The following is a 25,109-nucleotide window of genomic DNA, read 5'->3' as shown; positions in this document are numbered from 1 at the left end:
GACCTCCTGAGTATCTCCAGCACTTTAGTGTAACTGTACTAAAGGAAATTCAGGAGAAAGGAGATGGTGGTGAAAGGATTGTCTTTGAATATTATCAAGGATGCAGTAGATAGATGCTTGAGAAGCAAGGGGCTGAAAGGAAATGAAGGCTGAGGTTACAATCAGGTCAGCCATGATCATATTAAATCAGAACAGGCTAGAGGGTCATATGGCTAGGCCTTTATGATATGTTTATATGTTTGTATAATCTGTGCATATATGTGTACATACAAATGTTTAAGATTTGGAATGCACAATCCATAAACACATCATATGTTTATATTCCACACAAAATTCTTTTGACTCACTCTCATTTCCCAGCATGTGCATTAATCTAACTTTCTATCAAAAATGTTTATCCTGCTGTCCTTAAAATCTTTAAATGGGAATGTTCCACATTCTCACCATTGTCCAGAATTTCCTGTGAGTCTTTCAATCCACAACGATTGGTTTACCCTATATATTACTTGTTCAGTACCTAACCTGAACAAGTGCTCTGATTTGTGGTAGAGTTGGCACAGAAATACTCCAAGTTTTAGGTGTGTGCAGAAATTGAATGAATCACAAAGTAAAGGATTTGTAGCATTGATTTGGAAGCACTAATAATATTATCATCCTTCACCAAGCTTGATGAGGACAGTAATATATTATGTTTACTCACCTGGAGAAAAAGAAACTTGCATTTTCACAGCCTCTGGGTGTCCCTGAGCATTTTGCAGTCAAATTAGTACTCTAGATGTATCAATAGTAATGCTCTCTGATAAATGTTTCTGTGAGTAATTTACCCCTTTTCAATTTCCTTTTAATCTGGTTAGTTCTCACATTATTCCCACTGTGAAATTTAACAGAAATGGAGTGGAGCAAAGGGTCATTTAGTGCTTGGAGACAACCACAATACAAGCAAGTTGGCAGTTGCTCTAATTTTCTCGAGATTTTCTTGGACAAACCAGAAAGCTGAGTTCAGGGTTAGAAGTCCTTTACTTAAGAGTGGATGAACAGAGGGATATTGGGGGTTCAAATCCATACATCCTCCAAGGTCACCACACAGGTTGATAGGATAGTTAAGAAGACCTATGGGATGCTGGGCTTCATTAATAAAGCGATTGAGTTCAAGAGTAGAGAGGTCATGTTACAACTCTACAAATCTCTGGTGAGACCACACTTAGAGGAAGGATGAGGAAGCCTTGGAGAGGGTGCAGAAGAGATGTCCCAAGATGTTGCCTGGATTGGGAAACAAGCCTTTTGAGACAAGGTTAACAGACTTGGGTCTTTTCTCTTTGGAGTGTAGAAGGATGAGAAGAAACTTGATAGAGGGCTACAAGATTATGAGAAGCATAGATAGGGTGGACAGCCAGCACCTGTTTCCCAGGGCAGGATCAAGCAAACACCACAGGGCATATGTACAAAGTTAAAGGAAGGAAGTTTAGGGGAGCCATCAGGGTAAGTTTTTTTAAAACTCAGAGTTATAGGTGTTTGGAATGCCTTGCTGGGGATGGTGGTGGAGGCTGAAATGTTGGGGGAATTTAAGAGACTCTTAGACATGTAGATGAAAGAAAAATAGAGGGTTATAGGATAGGGAAGGTTTAGTATATTTTTTAGAAAGGAATATATTGTTCTATAAGTATTTGGAATTCACCAAATACTTACTTCAAATAAAACTGGCTGTTATCTGTTGACCTTAGTACTCACAGAGAGACCTAGAATCTTCGGTCAGCAGGAAAGAACAGCAAAAAAAAAAAACTCTGGAGAAAATCAAGGATAAATGAATGGCTGGAGTCCAAAAATCAGATCCATTAGGTGGTTCTCTACCTTTTTCTTTCCACTCACATACCACTTTAAGTAATCCACTTCAAGTTGATTCGTAAGGGATTGCTTAAGGTGGTTTGTGAGTGGGAAATGAAACTTGAGAACCACTGCTCTCGATCCAATTGTTACTGAAATGGAAATAAAATGGGATCGTGAAAATGGGTGTTTGACGCTTATCAGAATGTACTTAATGATGATAATCAGCGAACTTTAAAAAAAAAATCTTCTTTACCTGATGACTTCACTGATTTAAAAACTAAAATGCTGCAGCTTCTGTAAATCTGCAAAGAAAATAAAATGTGGTCAGGCAACATCTGTGAAATAAGAAACTTTTTTTTTTCATTTGTGGTCAACAACCTGACCTGCAAAGTATTTCCAGGATATTATGTTTTAAAACCTATTTTGTCTCTGTGTGAGTGAAAAAAACAAAGATCTTTGAATTGTGATCAAGCATATTCATCTGTGTGGAATTGCACATTTGCCATCTGATCATGAGGTTTGTGATCATAATGTACAGGTCAAGAGCTATTGAAATTACTGCTCTGAGTGTTCCTTTCCCTTCTTTATCCCCATGTGAAAGCAGGTGCTGGAAGACTACATCAGACTTCAATGAGAAAGCCAATTCATTTTCCCTTTGAAGTGCAGGAGTAGGATTGGGGAATCAGTTCTTAAAGATGCTTCCTGTTGTGATAAAAATGATTAGATGTTTTCTAATTGCTTTAATCATGAGTTACTTCTCCCCAGTGTCTTCCTCGAGGGAGTGTTTAGTTGTCATGGGGGGGGGGGGGGGGGAATTGCCTGTGGATTATTCTTCTCCAAGGTACTGATCATTCTGATATATATGTGGTATAAAGAGACCCTCACAGTATGACTGTTGATTGAATGCAGTTTTATAGAAGGAAGAAAAACCTGGATGATGAGACTGGCTTAGAGTCTTGTAACAGAGTTAGATACTTTGAGTTTCATATGATTAAATATATGACCTATTGAAACACTGTTTGAACCTTTATTAAGAAAGGTGGTCTTTCTTGCATGCAGAGCAGGACAACATAATAAACCTCAGAGATTAGTGGGGAGAAATTGATAATTTGAGGTCTGTGTGCAGAAGTGTCAACTGCCAGTTGACTTGAATCAGTTGTTCCTGGATGTCCGCTGGACGTAGAGCAGATGATCACAAAAAAGAAAATAGTGTGTTGGGTTCTTGGAAGAAAGATTATTCAATGAAAGTCCTAAAGCCCATTGATCTTCTAAATAATGAATCTCACTGCCTTTTTCATGTGACCACTTATTTCGTTGTCAGTTGGAAAAGTATCAAGATTCCAATTGTCAGCTGCTCAATCTGGCAAATGGTACCAGTGGTTGATTGGCTTTTTTTCCCCCCTTATTATCACAGATCTTCAAGTTACATTGAAGCTTTCTCTACATCATTTATGTATTTCTGTGGAATCACCTTGGAAACATCTCTTTTGGAAGATGCATCTCATATTTCACAATTTTGTTTGTTTTATTTTTATCTAATGAATACATATATATGCCTGAAATAAGAAGATTCTTGATTCATTGATCTCATGGGGTACTCACCAACCCGTGAAATGAATCTGTAAGACTATATGTAACTTGGCGTAATACCTTCAATTAGTATGAGATCAGGGTACCTATGGTACTCACTGAAACCTGTTAAATTTCTCCTATTTGCAGTCAATATGAAGAACATATTTGTGCACTTTGGAGACATAAACACCTTTGCAGCTCATGAAGGCTCAATAATAGCATGAGAATAGTTGTGATAATGGGCATTTGTTCCGTTTCCCATTTTCTATGATTAATTGGCTTTTCAGTTCACAGTAAGTACTGCCCAAGGCTGCAAATAAGATCATTGGATACATTTTGATCTTGACGCATTTGCAAAACATTTATTATGGTAAATTCAAGGTGACATTTACATGGAGCTGATAGAAGTTTTCCTTTTTGTCTCTAAAGAAAGAAAAATTAATTTCTATGTCAAAATTTGTCATAATTATTTCACCTGCACAGGAATAATTTTCATTTTAGTTAGCTCATTATGACTTTTGCATCTTCTGTGCCGCTCACCAATTGGGAGTATGGACAGGCATTATGTCTGTCTGAAGGACTCATTTGCTGATGTTGAAGTGTGAGATGGATGTGAATCAGTGAAGAACCTGCCATGTGGGAACATGGCATGGGTCTCACCCACTGTTGTACAGTGTGGCAGCATGGACTGTGAATGTAGTCAAAGCATTGCCAGTAACAATGTGCCCTGGAATGTAACTTTAATTTTATTTTTTATTTATGATTTTTGTATATTTTCATTACATTTTCATTCTTTGGGCATTTATGTGTACTAAATAACTCGCAGATCCGCCACTGGCTCATCATCTCAGTATGCTCTATAATATGGTGCTAATAGGATATTTTCCCTACTTTTTACCAGTTTTCTATCTTCCCAGTGATTGTGAAAGAAAGACTTGCAATTTTTTTGATCACTAACGCAAACAATGCTTGTGATAAAGGACAACCTTGACGAGTCGATCGGGTCAATTTAAACGGTTCCGAAATCAAACCATTCATCAGTACTCTAGCTACCGGTTTACTATATAAAGCTTTAATCCAACCAATAAAAAAGAACCAAATTTAAATTTCTCCAGAACTTTGAACAGAAAATTCCACTCAATTATAAAGTGAAAAAAAAAGAAGAAAAAAGCTTTAAATTCATCTGAATAAATTATAAACAACCACGCACAAAATCAGTGAACTGGGGCGGACTCTAAAGGCCAACATGGCCTGTTTCCGCTCTGTAAATGGTTATATGGTTAATATCCTTTACATCCCTGTTAAAATATTTCACATGCACTGCAGTGAAACTAATATATTTAATTTCAATTTCATGGTCACATGAATCTGCTGAAGTGTACCCCAGAAATGAGAGGGGACTTGATAGCATAAATAATGTTAATGAAGTCAACAAAAGTTCTGCACCATGAAAAACATTCCTTTCATTATCCTGATAGTTCAGGAGAAAAAAAATAAATGTAAGCTGATTTTGTTTTTAAGATGCTCTGGGAAGTCTACCTGAATAGAATTTCTGTTAAGTTTGATATCTTATACACAGTGTATCTCTTCCATTCTGATAGAAGTGGCCAACACAATGATGTTCTTTGATGTGCCAGCAAGATTATTTGTTGAATGTGAAGACTGTTGGTAGATAAAGGGGACAAGAGGAATCCTATCTCCGCTCTGGGCGGATTGAGAGTGCATGAGAGTAGAAGTGTGGGAAGTGTCTTGGACATGGTTGGGAGACCTACTGACTATGGTGGAGAGAATGCTGTGGTTAATGAGATAACACTGTTGTGGAAAAGTCTTGGAACTGATATGTTGAAGATGTAGCTGGAAAAATGCAATGGACTGAGGGATGGATTTAATTGCAAATTTTTGAACGTTGAACAGCAGGGACAAAGTAGATGTAGAAAGGTTATTTCCCAAAGTCAGAGTGTCTAGGCCAAGAGCATTGTAGGGGATCTGCTTAGAACATAAATGTGTAGGAGTTTCTTCAGCTAGATGGGGGTAAATCTGTGGAATATGTTGCCACAAGCAGTTGTGGAGGCAGGTCATAAGGTATATTTAAGGCAGAGATTGATAGATTCTTGATTAGCCAGGGCATCAAAGGTTATGGGGAGAAGGTCAGGCAGTGGGGCTGAGTGGGAAAATTGATCAGTTCACGATTAAATAGTTGGGCAGACTCGATAGATGAATAGCCTATTTTTGCTGCTATGCTTTATGGTCTTATGGACCCCTTGGAGACAGGGTTGAATGAGCTTGAGTAAAGATAGCTGTGGGAATCCATGGGCTTGTATTCGATCAATATCCATTACCCAGTAACGAACAATGGGAAAAGCTGGTGCTGGTCTCGGCTCATTTCCTGAAATGTGTTAGAGCAGAGGACATGTCATAGGTCTATCCATCCTGATTTAACTTTTCTCCCTCTTTTCCCCACAGTGTGGAGTTATGGCTGAAAAGCCACTTGATGCTGGTTGTGTATCAATTGCTTTGGAAGACACTGTATGTAATGGAGGGTCACAGGATGCACCTCTCCTCACCACACACCTGAAGAAGGTGGAAAATCACATCACAGAGGCCCAACGATTCTCCCATCTGCCCAAACGCCCAGCTGTGGATATAGAATTCAGTGATCTCTCCTACTCTATAAGGGAGGGACCATGTTGGAAGAAAAGAGGTAGGGGAAGATTTATTCTATAATTTTATAATCTTATAATGGCTATTTTAATATCGTCCCAGAGTACATCTAACTCCTTCACTTTTTTTTTGAACCTCTTCTTCCTAGTGCCTGTTCTTTCCCAGTTTGGTATCATCTGAAAAATCTCACTGAGTTTCTCAATCCAGGTCACAAATGTAAATTAGGAATAACAGTCTCACCGTTCCTCCCCCTAAAGACTTGCACAATACTCCCAATTCTTCCCTAATTTTATTCATAGATTTTTGACGTTCTCTACACTTCAGAGAACTTTTTAAACTACTCTGAGATATCAAGAATCTCCCAAAAGTAGGTCATTTACTCCTTTAACTTTCTTTCCATTAGACCACAGCTTAATTCATGAGCTTTGATCTGACACCTTTATCCACTTATTCAAAGAAAACCTTGAATCAGAATCCAGAATCAGAATTTATTGTCATGAACATGCCACAATATTTGTTGTTTTGGAGCAGCATTACAGGTGGAAATATTGTTCAAAATTATAATTTTTAAAATTAAATAAATTAGTGCACAAAGAAGAGAAAGTGAGGTAGAGTCTGTGGTTTATTGCTCATTCAGAAATCTGATGGCAGATGGGAATAAGCTGTTTCTGTACCTTTGGGTGTTTGTCTTCAGGCCCTTGTACCTCCTTCCTGATGGAAAGAGGGTGGTGAGGGTACTTAAGGAAAGAGACCACTTTCTTCAGGCATCGCCTCTTGTAGATGTCTTCAATGGAGTGAAGTCTCGTGCCTGTGATGGCACTCTCACAACTCTCAGTCTTTTTCTGTCCTGTGCATTGGCACCTCCATACCAGACAGTGATGCAACCAGTCAGAATGGTTCTCCATGGCGCACCTGTAGAAATTTGCAAGAGTCTTTGGTAATATACCCAATCTCTTCAAACTCCTCATGAAGTAAAGCTGCTGGATATAACCTAGATACAATACTTCAGTTTTGGAATTTTGGCACTATACCATCACCGTCCTCTTAAAAGACTGCTTCTTGAAATTCCTGCTGAATGGTATGGCTTGTGACTAGATTCAATTTGAATCAACCAAAGTAAGCAGTGTAGTACTGCTTAACAATATGATTCGATAGAATCTTTTGTTTAATCCATTATTGACAATGGGTGGGTTTTCAGTGCCAAATACCTTGAGAGAGACTTTCAGAAGGAAAGCCTCCAGTCTGTCCAACTTTATTTTCATGATAACCTTTGCCTTCCAGTGGATGTTTAACACCAGTGGTTTTCAAACTTTTTCTTTCCACTCACTTATCACCTTAAGTAATTCCTGTGCCATAGATGGTTTGATGATTAGTAAGGGATTACTTAAAGTGGTATGTGAGTAGAAAGAAAGAAGTCTGAAAACCACTTTACAGGCTTTTATTGGAACTTTGCACCTTTTGGGAGATACCTCAGTTGTTTAAAAAGTTCTCTGAAGTGTAGAGAATGTCAAAAATCTATTAATAAAATCAGGGAAGAATTGGGATGTGGAAGTATTGTGCAAGTCTTCAGGGGGAGGAACGGGGAGACTGTTATTTCCTAATTTACACTTGTGACCTGGATTGAAAAACTCAGTGAGATTTTTCAGATGATACCAAACTGGGAAAGAACGGGCACTAGGAAGAAGAGGTTCAAAAAAAAGTGAAGGAGTTAGATTAAATATGTGCATATTGTGTTTCATAACTGGGGGAGTAGGAAAAAATGTAATATGGACCAATGTAAAATACTGCCCAGAGCAGCCATTCTCAACTGTTTATTTTGGCTATGCCCCCCCCACCCCCTTAGGACTTTGCTCAAAGTTGATGGTTTCCCTTCCTCATGAAGCAATCAAGTTTCTTCCATACTTCTCCCCTACCAACTACATAAAAAAAATTATAAATATTTTTTGATTTCAGTCTGTGGTCCACCTTAAATGTGCCATGACTCCCCCCCCCCCCCCCCCCCCACCAAGCAGGGGAGTGTGTATGGCCCCGATTGTGAATGGCTGGCGTAGAGGAAGGGAACCTTTTTTACTTCTACATTGAACACTATGTGGTTGGTGTAGATGTTAATGCAATGCTATTATAGCACCAATGACCCGGGTTCAAATCCCATGCTATTTAAGGGAGTTTGTTCATTCTCCCCATGTCAATGGGGATTTCCTCCGAGTGTTCTAGTTTCCTCCCACATTCCAAAACAAATGATATTTGTAGATTAATTGGTCACATCTGTACATTTGGATAGAAGGGCCTGTTACCATGTTATATTTCTAAATGTAAAAAGAATGTTTTGAGACCTGGACTGCTGGAGAGGCCAGCATTTATTGCCTATTCCTAACTGGGTTCGAAGGTGATGGTGAGCTATGTTTTTCAACTGGTCCAGGGCTTTTGGTGAAGCAACTCTTGTGCCACTATTGGGTGGAGTTGAAGAATTTAGACCCAATGAAGGAAAGGGGCTATATTTCTATCCTTGGAAGGTATGTGGCTGGCAAGAGAACTTGCAGATGGGGTTACCTTCTGCATCCGCTGCCTCTGTCCTTGATGGTACAGATGCAATCTCTGTGAAAGCTATTGAAACAGGCAACAGTGAAGCCAAAAGAGGTCTAATAGACTTGGTGAACAGCTAAACATCAAAGTTAATAGTATATGGAGCTGATTAAATATAGCTTGCAATTGTATAACATGCTTAATAACATCAATTGGAGCATCATCAGACCAAATTTAACAGTAATCCACAAAATTAGATAATAAAGCAGGCAATAGAGAGAGTGTGGAGGGGAGGTTGGTTTGAGGGTGGGATTTTCATTGCAGGCAGATGGAATTTGGATGATAGGTTTATTACATTTATAGATATGGTAAATGGAGCACAAGGATTAAGCAAGCGTGTAGGTCTGATTCAGCTTGTAACAATAAACATGAACTTGAATCAAACATCTACCGAGGTTTGGTGAGAAATTTCACTTTGTTTGCAGTCCAGCTGGTCTACAGATGCATAGTACAGTAAGAAAAAAACCCACAGTGCAGAGTTACAGAGAGAGTTCGTTACAACAGAGCAAAGGCAACATTATTTAATTCACCTGAGATTCATTCAGGAGTCTGATATTAGCAGGAAAGAAACAGAACAGAAGATCACAGGATGAGCAGAACAGAACTTGGATGAAGGTATGACCGAACTATAACAAGGCCACATCTTTACTATTACATTCACTTGTGTACATTGACAAGTTCAAGTGCTGGAGGCAGTGCAGTTAAGACTTTCAAGGCATACCTAAAGTGATCTGGTTTGATCAAAGACTGGACTCCCCTAAGTTTTTCCAAAGACTGGACCTTGAAGGCCACAAATGAGAATTAACAGTGTGAAAGGAAATCTAGAATATTTTTCTGTACAACACAAAGTGAGGATTATAATTGAATATTTTACTAACTTCCACCTGGAACCATTGTCAGAAAGTTCTTCAATGAACAAGGGAAATAGATCCATAAAGATTTTTGGAGCAAATATTGAAGTTGTTGCCATAGTGAAACTTTAGGATTGTCCAGATGGATTAGCTTAAGTAGAGTGAAAAATAGGACAAACATGTTATGGAGTTAAACAAGAAAGTCTTCAGAGGCTGTGTTTGTAGTGCAATACACAAAAGTGCTGGAGAAACTCAAGCAGGTCACACAGAAGAAAAGGGATATAACCACTGTTTTGGGCCTATAGCCTTTGAAATGTTGATTATATTCGTTTGCTTCTAATAAATGCTATGTGACCTTTTGAGTTTCCCTAGCACTTTTGTGCATTACACAAATAATTTATGACCTGCTACCAATTACGCTTCCAATAATTATGATTCCGACTTTTCAAGTGATTTCTTCACTAATGCTGTCTGCTGCTTTACGGAGACAAAACATTTGAATACAACAGAAGAAACAAAATAAAATGAATAATATCTGTGTGTTTAATCATTTTGCTCTCATAGTGAGATTTCCATATGTTAGTATGAGTCCTGAGCTTCACAGAGTCTTCACAGAGAGGACTTTATGGATTGTTTTTTTTTAGTGAGGTAGTCTGAAATAGCTTTCTTGAGGGGAAAATAGTTGAGAAAATTATTCCTCTAGTTTAAGAATAAAAATTGGTATTGACAGATCAGTGCATGTGGATCTATGCAGGCCTGCCCTGGTTCTCTGTGTACTCGGGAGTGCTTGGGAGGCCCTTGGGTAGGGAGGCTATGCCAAAAGGAGGACATGGCGGTGCTGCTGGAGCCACTGTATTGGCAGTGCTGGTGTGGACCTACGGGGAGTGAGATACAGTGCTCCCCCCGTGGGGTCCAACCGCCCAGTCAACTGCTGTCAGCTCTGCACAGGCTTTGTACAACCCGTTAAAGGAGCCAATGGTAGTTTTATTAAAAATCACATGACTGTGGAGTCTGCACCAAAGGTGGCAGCGCCTCTGATCGGCAGCATCCACGAGAGGTTGCAGACTCTAGGGTAGCGGAAGACTAGAGCAGGGCACCAGAAAATGAGGAAGGAGAAGCAGAGGAGATGACCCGTGGGATGATGACCATAGCGGCGGACCAGTGAAGGGGTTCTGTGGCTGAAAGACCAATTTTTGCAGCGGGCTGCTGGCAACATGAGGCGAGGAACGCATGGAGGCCGTGGGCTGCTGGAAACTGCTGTCGGGAAACTCATGCCAGGCTGAGGATTGTTGGAGACTGGTTCGAAACCAGATATCAGAACTGGGATGCGCGGGGGTACTGAAGGGTTCCTGACTGTGTTGGAAGTTCCGATCTGGAGCCTGAGTTGCCAAAGGTTTTGACCAGACTCTGGCTGTGGATGCTACAGAAGCGCTGGAGGAGAATCTATGGACACTCGGTGACTCTGGGTGGGGGGGGGGGGGTGGGAGGGAGGGGGGGGGTGGGAGGGAGGTGGGGGGAGAGACTCTCTTTTGCTTCTCTTTCCCTGACTGCAAGAGGCACTTGTCTTGGGTAAACTTATACCTCTCATTTTGTTTGTTTTAGATTGGTCACAGTGTTTGAGCTACCGAAAGAAAATAGTCACACACACCGAGAGCAGTTCAGATTATACAAATGTTTATTACAAATTCAAAAGCTGATTTCAAACTACAATATGTAAGCCCTTCCCAACTATACTTATCAACGCTTGGACTGGTCCCAACTGCTGAAGCGAGGCAACGACTGCACACTTGTAGTAGGTTGTCAGGGCGCCGGTAGCAGCTTTTCCACCTCCCCTGACTGGCACGTTGGCTGGACTCTAGAAGTTCTTCTTCTTGCTGAGAGATGTTGCCACCTCTCGGAGAGTCTCAAACTTCAGCAGCGGGACCGTGGCTTATATTACCCAAAAACTACTTACTCAAGCACCTATTCCCAGCACAGCAAGAAAGATAAGCGAGCAAGCTAGCATGCTAGGCTTCTATCGAATAACATAATTTTCAGCTTATTACTTTGAATACAATGGTTTATTTTGCATCAAGGCTAGGCCTCTGACAGTCTGTGACCAAAACAAGCAAGAAGATTAAATGTTCTTGGTACACAGATGTCCTTTCTTCAGATAACAGCATCTCTGACCCCTCGGTGGAATTTAGCTTATGTCTGCTGATTCTAAAAAAACAAGCAGGTTCTCAGCCTTCCAGAAGCAAAGGGTGCAAAAGTAAAAAAAACACGATTTAAATCTTCTATTACAGCGCTTCAGGCAATTTCTGCTGATGGTAGAAAACATAGAAAATAGGTGTACGAGTAGGCCATTTGGCCCTTCAAGCCTACACCGCCATTCATTTTGATCATGGCTGACCATCCACTCAGTACCCTGTTCAAGCTCTCTCTCCATACCCCCTGATCCCCCAGTCACAAGTACTAAATCTAACTCTCTCTTAAATATAGCTATGGAACCGGCCTCAATCACTTCCTGTGGCAGAGAATTCCATAAATTCACCACCCTCTGGGTGAAAAAATTCTTCCTCATCTCAGTCCTAAGGACTTCCCCTTTATATTTAAACTGTGACCCCTGGTTCTAGACTTGCTCAACATTGGGAACAATCTTCCTGCATCTAGTCTGTCAAATCCCTTAAGAATTTTGAACGTTTCTATTAAATCTCCTCTTAATCGTCTAAACTCCAGCGAATACAAGCCCAGTCGTTCTAGCCCTTCTTCATATGGAAGTCCCGCCATCCCTGGTATCAATCTGGTAAACCTTTTCTGCACTCTCTCCATGGCAATGATGTCTTTCCTCAGATAAGGAGACCAAAACTGAACACAATACTCCAGGTGAGGTCTCACCAAGGCCCTATACAACTGCATCAATACCTTTCTGCTCCTGTACTCGAATCCTCTTGATATGAACGCCAACATACCATTTGCCTTCTTTACTGCTTGCTGTACCTGCATGCCCACTTTTAATGACTGATGCACAGCGACACCCAGGTCTCTTTGCATCTCCCCTTTTCCTAATTGGATACCATTAAGATAGTACTCAGCCCTCCCATTCTTTCCTCCAAAGTGGATAACCACACACTTATCCATATTATATTATATCTGCCATGCATTTGCCACTCACCCCACCTGTCCAAGTCACCCTGCACACTCTTAACAGCCTCTACACAGCTTACAATGCCACCCAGCTTCGTGTTGTCTGCAAACTTGGAAATGGTGTTTTCTATTTCCTCATCTAAATCATTAATATATATCATAAATAACTGGGGTCCTAGCACTGAGCCTTGTGGTACCCCACTAGTAACTGTCTGCCATTCCAAAAAGTACCCATTTATTCCTACTCTTTGCTTCTATCTGTCAACCAATTCTCTATCCACCTCAATACCATATCCCCTATACCGTGTGCCTTAAGTTTGTGTAGTAATCTCCTGTGTGGGACCTTATCAAAAGCCTTCTAAAAATCCAGGTAAACCACATCTACTGGTTCTCCCCTATCCACTCTACTAGTTACATCCTCAAAAAATTCAATAAGATTAGTCAGACACAATTTTCCCTTCATAAAACCATGCTGCTCTGACCAATGAATTCACCACTTTCCAGATGTGCTGCAATCACATCTTTAATAACTGAGTCTAACATTTTCCCCACTACCGATGTCAAGCTAATTGGTCTATAATTCCCTGATTTCTCTTTCCCTCCCTTTTTAAAAAGTGGAGTTACATTAGCCACCCTCCAGTCCTCAGGAACTACTCCAGAATCTAAAGAGTTTTGAAAAATTATCAACAATGCATCCACTATTTCATGGGCTACTTCCTTTAGCACTCTGGGATGCAGACCATCAGGCCCTGGGGACTTGTCTGCCTTTAATCCCTTCAATTTATCCAACACAACCTCATAACTTACACTTATTTTCCTCAGTCCTTCCATCACATTAACCCCATGGTCCCCTTTTATTTCCTGAAGATTATTCATATTTTCCCTAGTGAAGAAGTACTTATTTAATTGTTCTGTCATGTCCTTGTTCCCCATGATCAATTCACCTGTTTCTGACTGCAAGGGACCCACATTTGTCTTTACTAGTCTCTTTCTCTTTACATATCTATAAAAACTTTTGCAGTCATTTTTTATGTTCCCTGCCAACTTTCTCTCATAATCCATTTTGACTTTCCTGATTAATCCCTTTGTCTTCCTCTGTAGAACTCTGAATTTCTCCCAATCCTCTGTCTTTCCTGGCTAGTCTATACACTTCCTCTTTACACTTGATACTCTCCCTGATTTCCCTTGTTATCCAAGGATGTACTACCCTCCTTGAGTTATTCTTTTTCCAAACCGGGATGAACAAATGCTGTATTTCATCCAGGTGATCCTTAAATGCTTGCCATTGCCTTTCTACAGTTAATCCTTTAAATAACATTTGCCAATCTAACTTAATCAATTCGCGTCTCATGCCCTCAAAGTCACCCTTCTTTAAGTTCAGAACCTGAGTTACAGAATTAACCCTGTCACTTTCTATCCTAATGTAAAATTCCACCATATTGTGGTCACTCTTGCCCAAAGGGCTTCATACAACAAGATTGTTAACTAACCCTTCCTCAATGCTCAGAACCCAGTGTAGAATGGCCTGTTCCCTCATTGGTTCTTCAACATACTGGGTTAGAAAATTATCCCGTATACCTTCTAAGAAATCGTCCTCATCAGTACCCTTACCAATTTGATTCATTCAGTCTATATGGAGATTAAAGTCACCCATTATAACTGCCTTGCCTTTGTTGCACACATTTCCAATTTCCTGTTTAATGCCACCCCCAACCTCTCTACAACTGTTAGGTGGACTATATACAACTCCCACTAACATCTTCTGCCCCCTTGCATTTTGCAGCTCTACTCACATTGATTCCATATCATTCAAGCTAACATCCTTCCTTTCTATTGGTTTTAATTCCTCTCGAACCAACAATGCTACCCCATTTCCTTTTCCTTTCTGTCTGTCCCTCCTGAATATTGAAAATCCATGAATGCTAAGCTCCCAGTCTTGGTCCCCTTGAAGCCATGTCTCTGTGATCCCAACTATATCATAGTCATTTACAGCTATCTGCACATTCAAATCATCCACCTTATTACGAATACTCCTTGCATTAAGACACAAGGCCTTCAAGCTTGTTTTTACCAGAGCCTTAACCCTATCACCATTATGCTGTAAAGTGGCCCTTTTACATTTTTGCCCTGAGGTTACCTGCCTGCCTCTTTTGCTTTTTACCCTCCTATCTCCGACTTCTTCCCTCATGCTAAACACCTCCGTCTCTCTACTCCTGATCCCATCCCCCTGCCACATTAGTTTAAACCTTCCCCAACAGCACTACCAAACACTCTCCCGAGGGCATTGATCCCGGCCCTGCCCAGATGGAGACTGTCCTGTTTGAACTGATCCCATCTGCCCCAGAACCAATTCCAATGCCCCAAAAATCTGAACCTTTCCCTCCTACACCACTGTTAAAACCACATATTCATTCTATCTATCCTGCAATTCCTACTCTGACTAGCTCGTGGCACTGGCAATAATCCAGAGATTATTACCCTAGAGGTCCTATTCCTTAACTTCTGCTTGTAGGACCTCATCCCGCTTTTTTCTTATGTCGTTGGTACCAACATGGACCACAACAGTTGGCTGTTCACCCTCCCCATCCAGAATGCCCTGCAGCCGCTCCGTGATATCCCTGACCCTTACACCAGGGAGGCAACACACCAACCGGGAGTCCCGTTTACGGCCACAGAAGCTCCTGTCTATTCCCCTTACAATTGAATCCTCTATGACTATTATCCTACCACTCTTTTTCCAGCCCACTTGCACAGCAGAGCCACTCACAGTGCCCTGAGCCTGGCTACTGCTGCCTTCTCCTGATGGGCCATCTCCCCAACAACATCCAAAGCGGAATATCTGTTTTTCAGGGAGATGACCACAGGAGACTCCTGCACTACCTTCCTGTTCTTACTCTTACCTTTGGTCACCCAGTCCCTATCTCCCTCAACTCTATGAAGCTGAGGTGTGACCAACTCACTAAAGGTGCTATCCACCAAATCCTCAGCATCTCAGATGCTCCAGAGCGAGTCCATGCGCAGCTCCAGTGCCGTCATGGGGTCAATCAGGAGCTGCAGCTGAACACACTTCCTGCACACGTAGTTCCCAGGGACACTGTCAGTCACCCTGAGTTCCCACATAGCACAAGAGCAGCATGGCACAAGACTGAGCTCACCTGCCATGTCTAAAATGACCACCTACGATTGAGTTAAATGAAAAAAGAAAAAAAGAGACTTACCCCTTTACCTGTGCCTCAGCCTCTCTGCACCTAAGTCTCTCGAGCCAAAGTCTCAAGTCTCCACTCCTTCACTGCCCCACTCACTCACTGAGCCGCTCCTCGCTGGCCACTCCCTCACCTTTCACTCCTTTTATTTTATTGGCCCTCAGGCAATTTACACTGCTCTCCTCGCCCCTCCTCCAACGGTCGCCTTGGGAAACACCGACTCTGTTGCCCTCCGAGCAGCAGCAGCCTGATCCAACTTGGCCCGCAAAGCTAAATCAAGAATTTAAATACTTACTGCTCTAGCAGTCTCTCCTCGCCCCTCCTGAATCTGTCTGCCTTACAGCAGGCAAAAGCAATTTCATATAATATGACACTGTTTTATTACAATAAAATAAATTGAATCTTGAGGTTACTATTATATATATGTGTGTGTTTAATTTAAAAAAAATAAGATTAAAACAAAAATATATATATGACCATGTCCTCCTTTTGGAATGGCCACCCTACCCTTGGATGAATTTACTATTGAGAGCTATCTGGCTGATGAGTTGTCTCGTTGCACTCCCAGTAAACCAAGTGAAATGATCCGCAATTTCAGGGTGAAATTACACATTACGCATTTTTAGTGATACACAAAACTTAATCCATGTTTCATGTGAAAATGTGCAGATCAGTACACTTCTGGAATCTCTTCCCCTGAGGGAGAAATTGTAGATTAAAGTTCCATTCCAATGGCCATAATTCATAATGCTCAGAATGACCCTGAGGGAGTACTGGGGGCACCATACTTAAACTCGAACTCAATGCTATCATTTCAGTTTGCTGATAGAAATTCAAAAGCAGGAGCGGAGAGTTAGCTCAGTATCTTGGGACGTCCTCCTCTTCCTTGGTTAAAACAGAGTAATTAATTATTTATAATGGTTTAATGAGATGTTCAGAAACTGGTAACTTTTTTTCCCCCAGAGTAAAACACGAAAGTCTGCAGATGAAGTGACTGCAGTAAAAACAACACTGGAGAAACTCAGCAGGTTAAACCATATACTTTGTATAGCAAAGATAAAGATTCATAACCAATGTTTCAGGCATGAGTCCTTCATCGAGGTACGAGCAAAATGTAGGCAAGCGCCTGAATAACATGGGGGGGGGGTCTGGGGGAGGATGGGCAGGGGGAGGAGCACAGGTTCACAGACAAGAGGTAATAGGTGAATAAAGGAGGGAGGGAAGAACAGAAAATGGGGAGGGGGCAATAGCTCTGAATGGAGGGGGGGTGGAGAGCTGGAGGAAAGAGACAGAGGGATAGGGAAGAGGGAGAACAGGGAATGGGCTAGTAAAAACTTTAGAAGATGATGTTGATGGCATCCGATTGGAGAGCACTCAGACAGAAATATTAGGTGTTGGTCCTTATTGTGTCGAAAGGGATAAGATCAGTGGATTCAAAGAATAGCGGATCTGGATGCAGGCTGAATGCAAAAATAATCTTTATTGAAGCACATGTAAGGGAATTGCATGTAAGTTACATCGGACTTAACACTACCAATACCAGTACTGCTGATTCTCTCACAAGCACAGCATAACCCTGTCACTTTGGACTTAATACTACCAATACTAGCAACTGTTTATACAGTCTTATCACAACCAAGGACTACAATATGCTACCCACTGATCCTTGTCTAACGTGGGCACAGCAAAAATACTATCTATAACTACAACAGTGTACAACAGCCCAAATCCCTATGTAGTGTACACCTTACCAGCAACTTTTCTAGCATTATCCATAGCAGGGTTCATATCAGAGCCGAAGAGGAAAAAAAAGAACTACTGAATCTGGAGGGTCTGGCTGAGGTAATCACTAGGTGATTGAAGGGGCCAATGGTCAGGAGTGCACAAATAGGTAGGCAGAGTCCACCCATTGGTTCACACATTGGTGATGGGTGATGTGACTTCCGACAAGGACCAGTTGGACTTGTCACGTGACTCGTCACAATCCACATTCCCACCAGGTTCCAGACGGAGAGGTCACATGACCCTTCACAATCCACTCTACACTCCTCCAATTCTGCTATCTAACATAGTACATTGAGCTGAAGATAATTCTGATGTATCCAAAATGGTCAAGTAATTCTTACCCTATTGGTAGTGACATTAGAATAATACTTTGTCCAAAATGTATTCAGAGTCCAGCACACCAATGCTACTGCAAGAGATTATGAGCTTCAAGTTATGTAAACATATCCCTATTCTCCCTTTTGCCATGTCTCTCTCATTTTTTTTCAATCTCTTTGCAGTGTATATTTTATCTCTTTCTCTCTCAGTGGGAGGGTACTTCAGGAAGTGAATGTCGAGGAAACAAATAGTAAAACTAAACAAAAATGGGAACAAGATCTAAACATAAAGATAAAGAATGAAACATGGGAGAAGTTATGCTCAGGAACTATGAGAAATACAATAAATACGAGGTTACGTATGATACAATATAACTGGATACACAGGCTATATATTACACCTCAAAAGTTAAATAAATGGGACCCAACAGTATCTGACATGTTTTCGCTGTAAAAAGGAAATGGGAACAACAATTCATGCAATCTGGACATGTGAGAAAGTGAAAAAATTTTGGGAAGATCTAAACCAGATATTAAATAAAATCACAAAAAGTAATATACCAAAAAACCCAGAGATCTTCCTCCTAAGTAACATAAAAAACAAAGAATTTGGACTTGATTTGGATGGTGCACAAAAAAGATTTGTTAGGATAGCCCTAGCTGTAGCAAAAAAATGTATTATGTCAGCCTGGAAATTAGAAGATAACTTGAGAATACAACAATGGTATATAGAAATGAATAAATGTATTCCATTAGAAAAAATAACATATAATTTAAGAAATAATATTACAATATTTGAACAAATATGGGAGCCATACATGAAACACAATAGAGAAAACCTACCGGGGACATCTACCACCTAAAATGACAGAAGGAGAAGGGAATGAAAAGAATTGACTCAGTGGAAATTCTTGTTTGTTTTTATTGAGTGACAACATTGTTTGACGGGTTTAATGTATCTTAGATTCTGAACTTTAAATGAATGGGAGGGGAGGTAGGGAGGGTGGGATGGGAAGGGGGGGGGGGGGAGAAAACGACACTGTATATATTTGTAAAGGAAAATGTATGTATCTTGATCAATGTGGTTTATAGTGTGAAAAATAAAAAATTTTAAAAAAAAGGAAGAGAATGTGAAGCACTCTTTCTTTCCTGATTTGCATTCCCAGCATTGGGTCTCTTTTGAAAATTATGGTTAATAATCTGTGCTTACCTCACTGAGCTCAGCTTCAGCCCATTTGATGTAATGTGAAGCAGAAACATGCTGAGAGAGCTTGTCCTCTGACTGTCATTGACAAAAGCTCTCTCTGCAGACTGACTGTGAGCTATCTCAGTGTTAAAACAATCACACGGAATTGCTGCAATTCTTAATCAAATACATTTTGACTCCTGATGGACATACATGTAGAATTACTGCACCATTGTTAATGCTTTGTGCTGATGTCATTGCATTGATCCATTGCTCATCCATTTTAGAAATGCGCCTGTGCGGGAAATGGAAATATGAAAGTGGGCTTTGTGCAAAGGAATTGAATGCTTCTTGCAGGGTCTGATGGCATTGAAATTAATAAGGCCCACTTTAGTTCCTGAGATTGTGCGACATCTATATTAGCAGTAGAGGCGTGGATATCCTTGTCACTCTGGAAGAGAAAACCAGGCACAGCTGTTCTCCATATTTTTTATAGGTACTCACTGCAGGAAGGTGTGTGCATAGGTGCGATTAGTTAACCACTTGCAGGAGCTATGATTGTCCTGGCAGCTTGTAGTTTCATTTGTTTTAGAACATTATGATTTTACCAGGTTGAGAGACTTTAGCCAAGACCCTCATTGTGTCAAGTGATTAAGAAAGAACTTGATTCTTCCTACTCTCAGCCGTATGTAAATTGAGCTTTTAATGATGCCTTCTATTTTCTTGTTTTTTTAAATTAAATTAAATTTTTAAAATTTATTTAAATCTTTGTAGTTTAATATTGCCTTTGGTTTTTAATGCTGTGATATTCTGTTGCAGTCAAGAAGCTCTTCAAGTAATGGCAGTGTCACTGACTAGAGCAGTGGTTCTCAATATTTTTTCCCACTCACCTGCCACCTTAAGTAATCCCTTGCTAACCACAGAGTACCTATAGCATCCTATGCCATGTGAGTGGGGAATAAATTGAGAACCGCTGGACTAGAGTCATTTGGAAAGACAGCTTTGGCATGTTGTATAAATAGAGTGAGGAAATAGGTGGGGCGGCGGATGTAAATTAGATGTACATGATGGTGAAACTTTGATTTATAGTATGTACTGGTGAGTCATGTAGAACTAATGATTCAAGAGTCTTGTGTGTTGTGTGCATGGGTTTCTTTTGAACACTAGAATGAATCAGTTTGCACATCAGGTCTTAAGTTAATAGAGTCATCAACCAGTACAGCACCAAAACAGGCTATTCAGCCTACCTTTTCCAGGTTGATTATCGTATTTATCCATTCTAGGCCCATTTACCTGGATTTGCTTCATTGCCTCCTTTGCCTATGTCGAAGCTTCTTAAATATCATGAGAGGGCCTACCTTCACCATCTCTTTGGGAAATGTTTTGCATGAACTCCAGGTCATGTCAACATAGCAGTAATCCCTTAATAGACCACTGACCTATCAACCTATGGGTTAAGCACCAAAAGTCTCCAGAATGGTGTTTAAACCCACAATTCTCTGACTTCAATAAGAGCAAAGGTTTTCATTAAAATAAGGGGAGAGCAAATTGAAGAAGTAAAGGGGAATCTAACTCTTCTCAATGTTAAAGACCTTGTAAAATATATTGTTGAGGTGAGTAAGAATTGGGTCTGAAGGAGATGGATTAAAACTGAAGCCGAATTCATAGAATAAAATAAATGGAAACCATTAATGGACCACAAGGAAATTGGCTTCAGAAGAATCTTGTGTTCTCAAGTCCCATTCTTAACCTTGGGTTTAATTTGATTGGACGGAGTCCAAAAATGAACTAAAAATCATTCCCATCCATTAGTCAGATTATCAGTTTTCATTATGGATTACCTAAAAGCTGTAGCAATTTTATGAACTCTTGTGGAATCTGATTACTATGTGATCTGCGTTGGAAAATGGAGCATTACAGTTTGAAAGCATGGTGAAGCTTGAAAAGTTTGACTTGGGTGTTCAGTGAGAAAATGGGGATTGAGATCCACTTCTATGGTTCTCTAGTTGTTGGTTTAGGCTGATCAGTAAAACATGCAAAGAAATGCATTTTGAAGCAACTGTCCAGGCTCTTACAGACTGATCCCAAACACACTGCAGAAATGAGGTATTGTCACTGATATGATCTGGGGAACTCACCATCAATGTGTACACAACAAACTTTGGCAGATTCTGGTACCGACCTGGTAACCTATTGTTTTAGAAAAGTTGATTTTGGGTGATGCGTGATTAATATTAGACTGTTGCCAAGGATGACTCGCTGAAAATTTTGGAATTACTCAGCAAGCCAGGCAGTATCTGTGGAGAGAGGAACAGAATCAATGTTTCAGGGCAGTGTTCCTTCTTTAGAACTGAGAAAAGTTTGTAATCAAACGTGGTTCAAATAGGAGTCAGGGCGTAGGAGTGGAGGGAATAAAGGGATATGATGGGATTGAGATCAAGAGAAACTGAATGACACACATGGTAGTGCTGTCTAGTGAGTGAAAGGAGGTGAATATTTGTTAATCATTGCTTGACCAAATGTACTTTTCCAAGTTGGCTTTTCCAATAAGTGAGTAATAACTCCACTAAATTTGATCCATTTGATAAACTCAACTTGATCTTACTCAGTGAAGTCTGCTGAACTTGTATTTCACCAAACCTGACATGGTTAGCATAATACTCTATTACAGTGTCAGGGTCCCAGTTTCTAATCTGGCACTGTCTTTTAGGAGTTTGCATGTTTCCCCGTGTCTGCATGGGTTTTCTCCAGTTGCTCTGGATTACTCCCATTCAGTAAAAAAATGTGCGGCTGTAGGTTAATTGGGTGTAATTGGGCAGCACGGTGAGCTGTACATCTGTAAGTTAAACCTGCAATTAAAGGAATAGGAAAACACATTCAGAATAGTCGAGTCTTTCAAACATTTATGTAAATTAAAATATATTGAAATCAAGACCACTTGAACAGTGCCATAAATCAAATCTTGTGAATGCCTCCTTCACCCTTTCCCCTGCTTTGCAGGTCCCTGGTTCAGTAGAGTTGTTGATGCTTTAAATGGATCCTGAAGCTTGTGTGGGTATGAGGAAACTGGCATGTTGATATGACTGAGTCAAAAACATTAGAAAATTCAGTCTGGAAAGGAAACACTAGAGAGGTGAGTTCTTGAGGTGTAGCTATTTATTAAGGAGAGGTGATTTGATGTAATTGGAAAATTGTTCTTAACCTTTATAAGCAAAAATGAATGCAAGAAATGTACAGATACAGTATATTAGTAGAGGCAAAATGTTTTGCTGTTATTTAGGAAGCCATTGGATAGTGTAATGAAAAAATGGAGTAGAATTGGGAATTCTTGGATGTTTTACAGACTGTCTTGCCTATTATTGAAGATGTTGACATAGCACCATTAGTGAGTGTGCAGAACAATGATGATGTAGAGTCCAATCAGACTCCAGTGAGATACTGGATTTGGATGAGGTCAGTGCAGTTATTGCTAATAATACATCATCCTTGTTGACTCTCTCCAGTGTTGGAGAGCATTGAAGTCAGCACTAGAATTTAGATGTTTTTCTTTTGTTCCCATTACCAGATATTGGAATAGATCTGAGTATATATTTAATGGTAGTTCTATCCGATTACAGGGAGATGAGGTATTCATTACAAGATGTGAGTCAACTACTCTTAATGATGTGCAGATAAGATGGCCATTGTAGTAAAGAATGTCTTATGACTGATGAGAATCAAAACTGATCTCAACCCAGGACAGCAGTGGAGAAGGGAAAAAGAAGATAGATGTAAAATACACAGGAATAGATTTTAAATGAAAATCTGGAGAAGCCTTGTCTTGAGGTTGGCATTACAACTTTTGGTCCAAAAGCCATCAACCCAACATCCATTGAATATTCTATTCCCACCCAGCTGCATTCAAAGTCAATGTGTCGGAAAAATGCTGATTCAGAACTTCTGATCATTGGTCTGTCTGATTTGCAATTATTTGCACTTTTAATCTTCAAAGATTGTAAGATTTTATTGTCCCCAGCATCTTCTTGTTTGGCAAAGCTCAGGAACTTTGCCTTTTCAACAGGTTGCCCTGTCTCACCTCAGGGAATGTTGCCATTGGTTTGTGGGGAAACTAAATAGCTGCCAAGCTGGTTTCTCCAATGTTTGATGCAATCAGCAGTAATTAAAACGTCTGAACCATTTTGGATAACTTACTATGCAATGTTTTTGTATGGACTAATTATCCATCCATGCATCTATCTGCAATTTCGAATGAAGAAGGTTATTTGGAACTCAAGGGATCTCTAATAGAGTCCCATTGGACATTTTGCCAAATTATATGAATGTCCCAATGTTTGCTATGTTAGAAAGTCACTTGTATTTGTATATTGCTCATGTTTAATGAGACCAGGACCAAAAGATGATTACCAAAAACAAAGAAGAAGAATCTAGGTTTATTTAACACCCTATGCAATATTAGATAATTACAGACTATTTCATAGCAAATTGAAGTGTAGACCATGATACAATAAAGAATATGTAACAGGCATAACAAGCTCCCTTAAGCAGCAGTGTCGAAAAGCCCAGATAAATATCGGGAACTTTTTTATTCCTCAGATAAGCTAAATATGATTTTGAATGAAGATCTACCGGGACCATTGCCTGAAGAGGGCGCACAAAATCAGTGAACCGGTGCGGACTCGAAAGGCCAACATGGCCTGTTTCCGCTCCGTAAATGGTTATATGGTTATATGGTTTATATGGATCTCTATTTGACATCTGAAAGTCAGCTCTTGCATCTCTCTCCTATTGACATGTCAGATTATGTCTAGGAATTTCTTCACCCAGATGGTGGAAAATTTGTGGAATTTGTTGCCACAGGCAGTAATGGAGGCCAAGTGATTGGGTGTATTTAAGGCAGAGATTGATAGGTTTTTGATTAGCCAGGGCATCAAAGGTTATGGGGAGAAGTTTGGGAGTGGGTCTGAATGATAAAATGGATCAGCTCATGATTGAATGGTGGGGCAGACTTGATGGGCTGAATAGCCTATTTCTGCACCAATAACGTATGGTCTTATGTAAACAATTGGGACTTTAACCCATGACCTCCACTTTGGGAAAGTTGCAGGTTGAGCTGCAGAGAGGACAGTAGAACAAGTCAATTTCTGTTGAATACATGTAAACAAATTCTAACTAGTCTTGAGCAAAAATTCTGCATTCATTGAATGACGCTAACACCTGACACAATTTCAGGAATACCTTGCAAAAAGGTGGACAGGGAGTCCATCTTTGGCAATAAGTTAGTTATTAGATGACTCTTCAGGTTTTAGAATCTCACACACAGTAGATTGCCAGAAAAGGTGAGGTGAGCTTTCAGGTTCTACAAGGAAATCAATCATAGACCCATGCAGCATGGAAGCAGGCCATTCAGCCCATCATATTTATATACACCAATCCCATTTTCATTTTCAACAACTCTACTCTTTTGCTAATTGCATATTAACCTTCTGACACAATCCATTTTTGGAACACAGGAAGAAATCAGAACAACCAGAGAAAAGGTGCATGGGGGAGAGAGAGAATGTGCAAACTTCACACAAAATCATTTTGAACTCAGGAGTGAACCCCGGTCTCTGGCACTCCATTGGTTCTATTAGCATTACGACTCTCCTTTAATTTAACATTTGTTAACGTGGGTGATGGTGCTCAGTGCTTTCTCTTCATCAGATGATTTTCTGGTTAACTCATTTATACTTGTATTCATTAGGATTCAGCAGTCCTGTGGATAGCTACAAACTTCAGGTGCTGAATATCTGAAATAAAGGCAGAAATACCGGAGCATCACAAAGTTTGTATGTTTCTGTCAGGATTAAAGGTCAGGCACCATCTGTGGAAAGAGAAGCAGAGTTAACTTTTTCGGCCAAAGTTCCTTTGCCAGATCTTTTTCCCTCATCCTATGTGACCAACTGAGTGTTTCCAGCATTTAATGTTTTTATCCCAGCTGACGGACAGAGTACTCGGATAG

General features: G+C 40.3%; 1 protein-coding gene across 1 annotated transcript in view; it reads left to right on the top strand.

The window, feature by feature from the left end:
* LOC138741250 (ATP-binding cassette sub-family G member 4-like) overlaps positions 1-25,109 on the top strand; it is a 125,789-nt gene that overhangs the window by 24,256 nt on the left and 76,424 nt on the right. Inside the window, exon 2 of the mRNA XM_069895029.1 lies at positions 5,860-6,097. Coding sequence (XP_069751130.1) covers positions 5,860-6,097 — 238 coding nt within the window. The remainder of the gene's footprint in view (positions 1-5,859; positions 6,098-25,109) is intronic.

This window comes from Narcine bancroftii, chromosome 8 (assembly GCF_036971445.1).
Source record: "Narcine bancroftii isolate sNarBan1 chromosome 8, sNarBan1.hap1, whole genome shotgun sequence".
NCBI classification, from domain to species: Eukaryota; Metazoa; Chordata; class Chondrichthyes; order Torpediniformes; family Narcinidae; genus Narcine; species Narcine bancroftii.
This window is presented reverse-complemented; position numbering and strand designations above follow the sequence as displayed.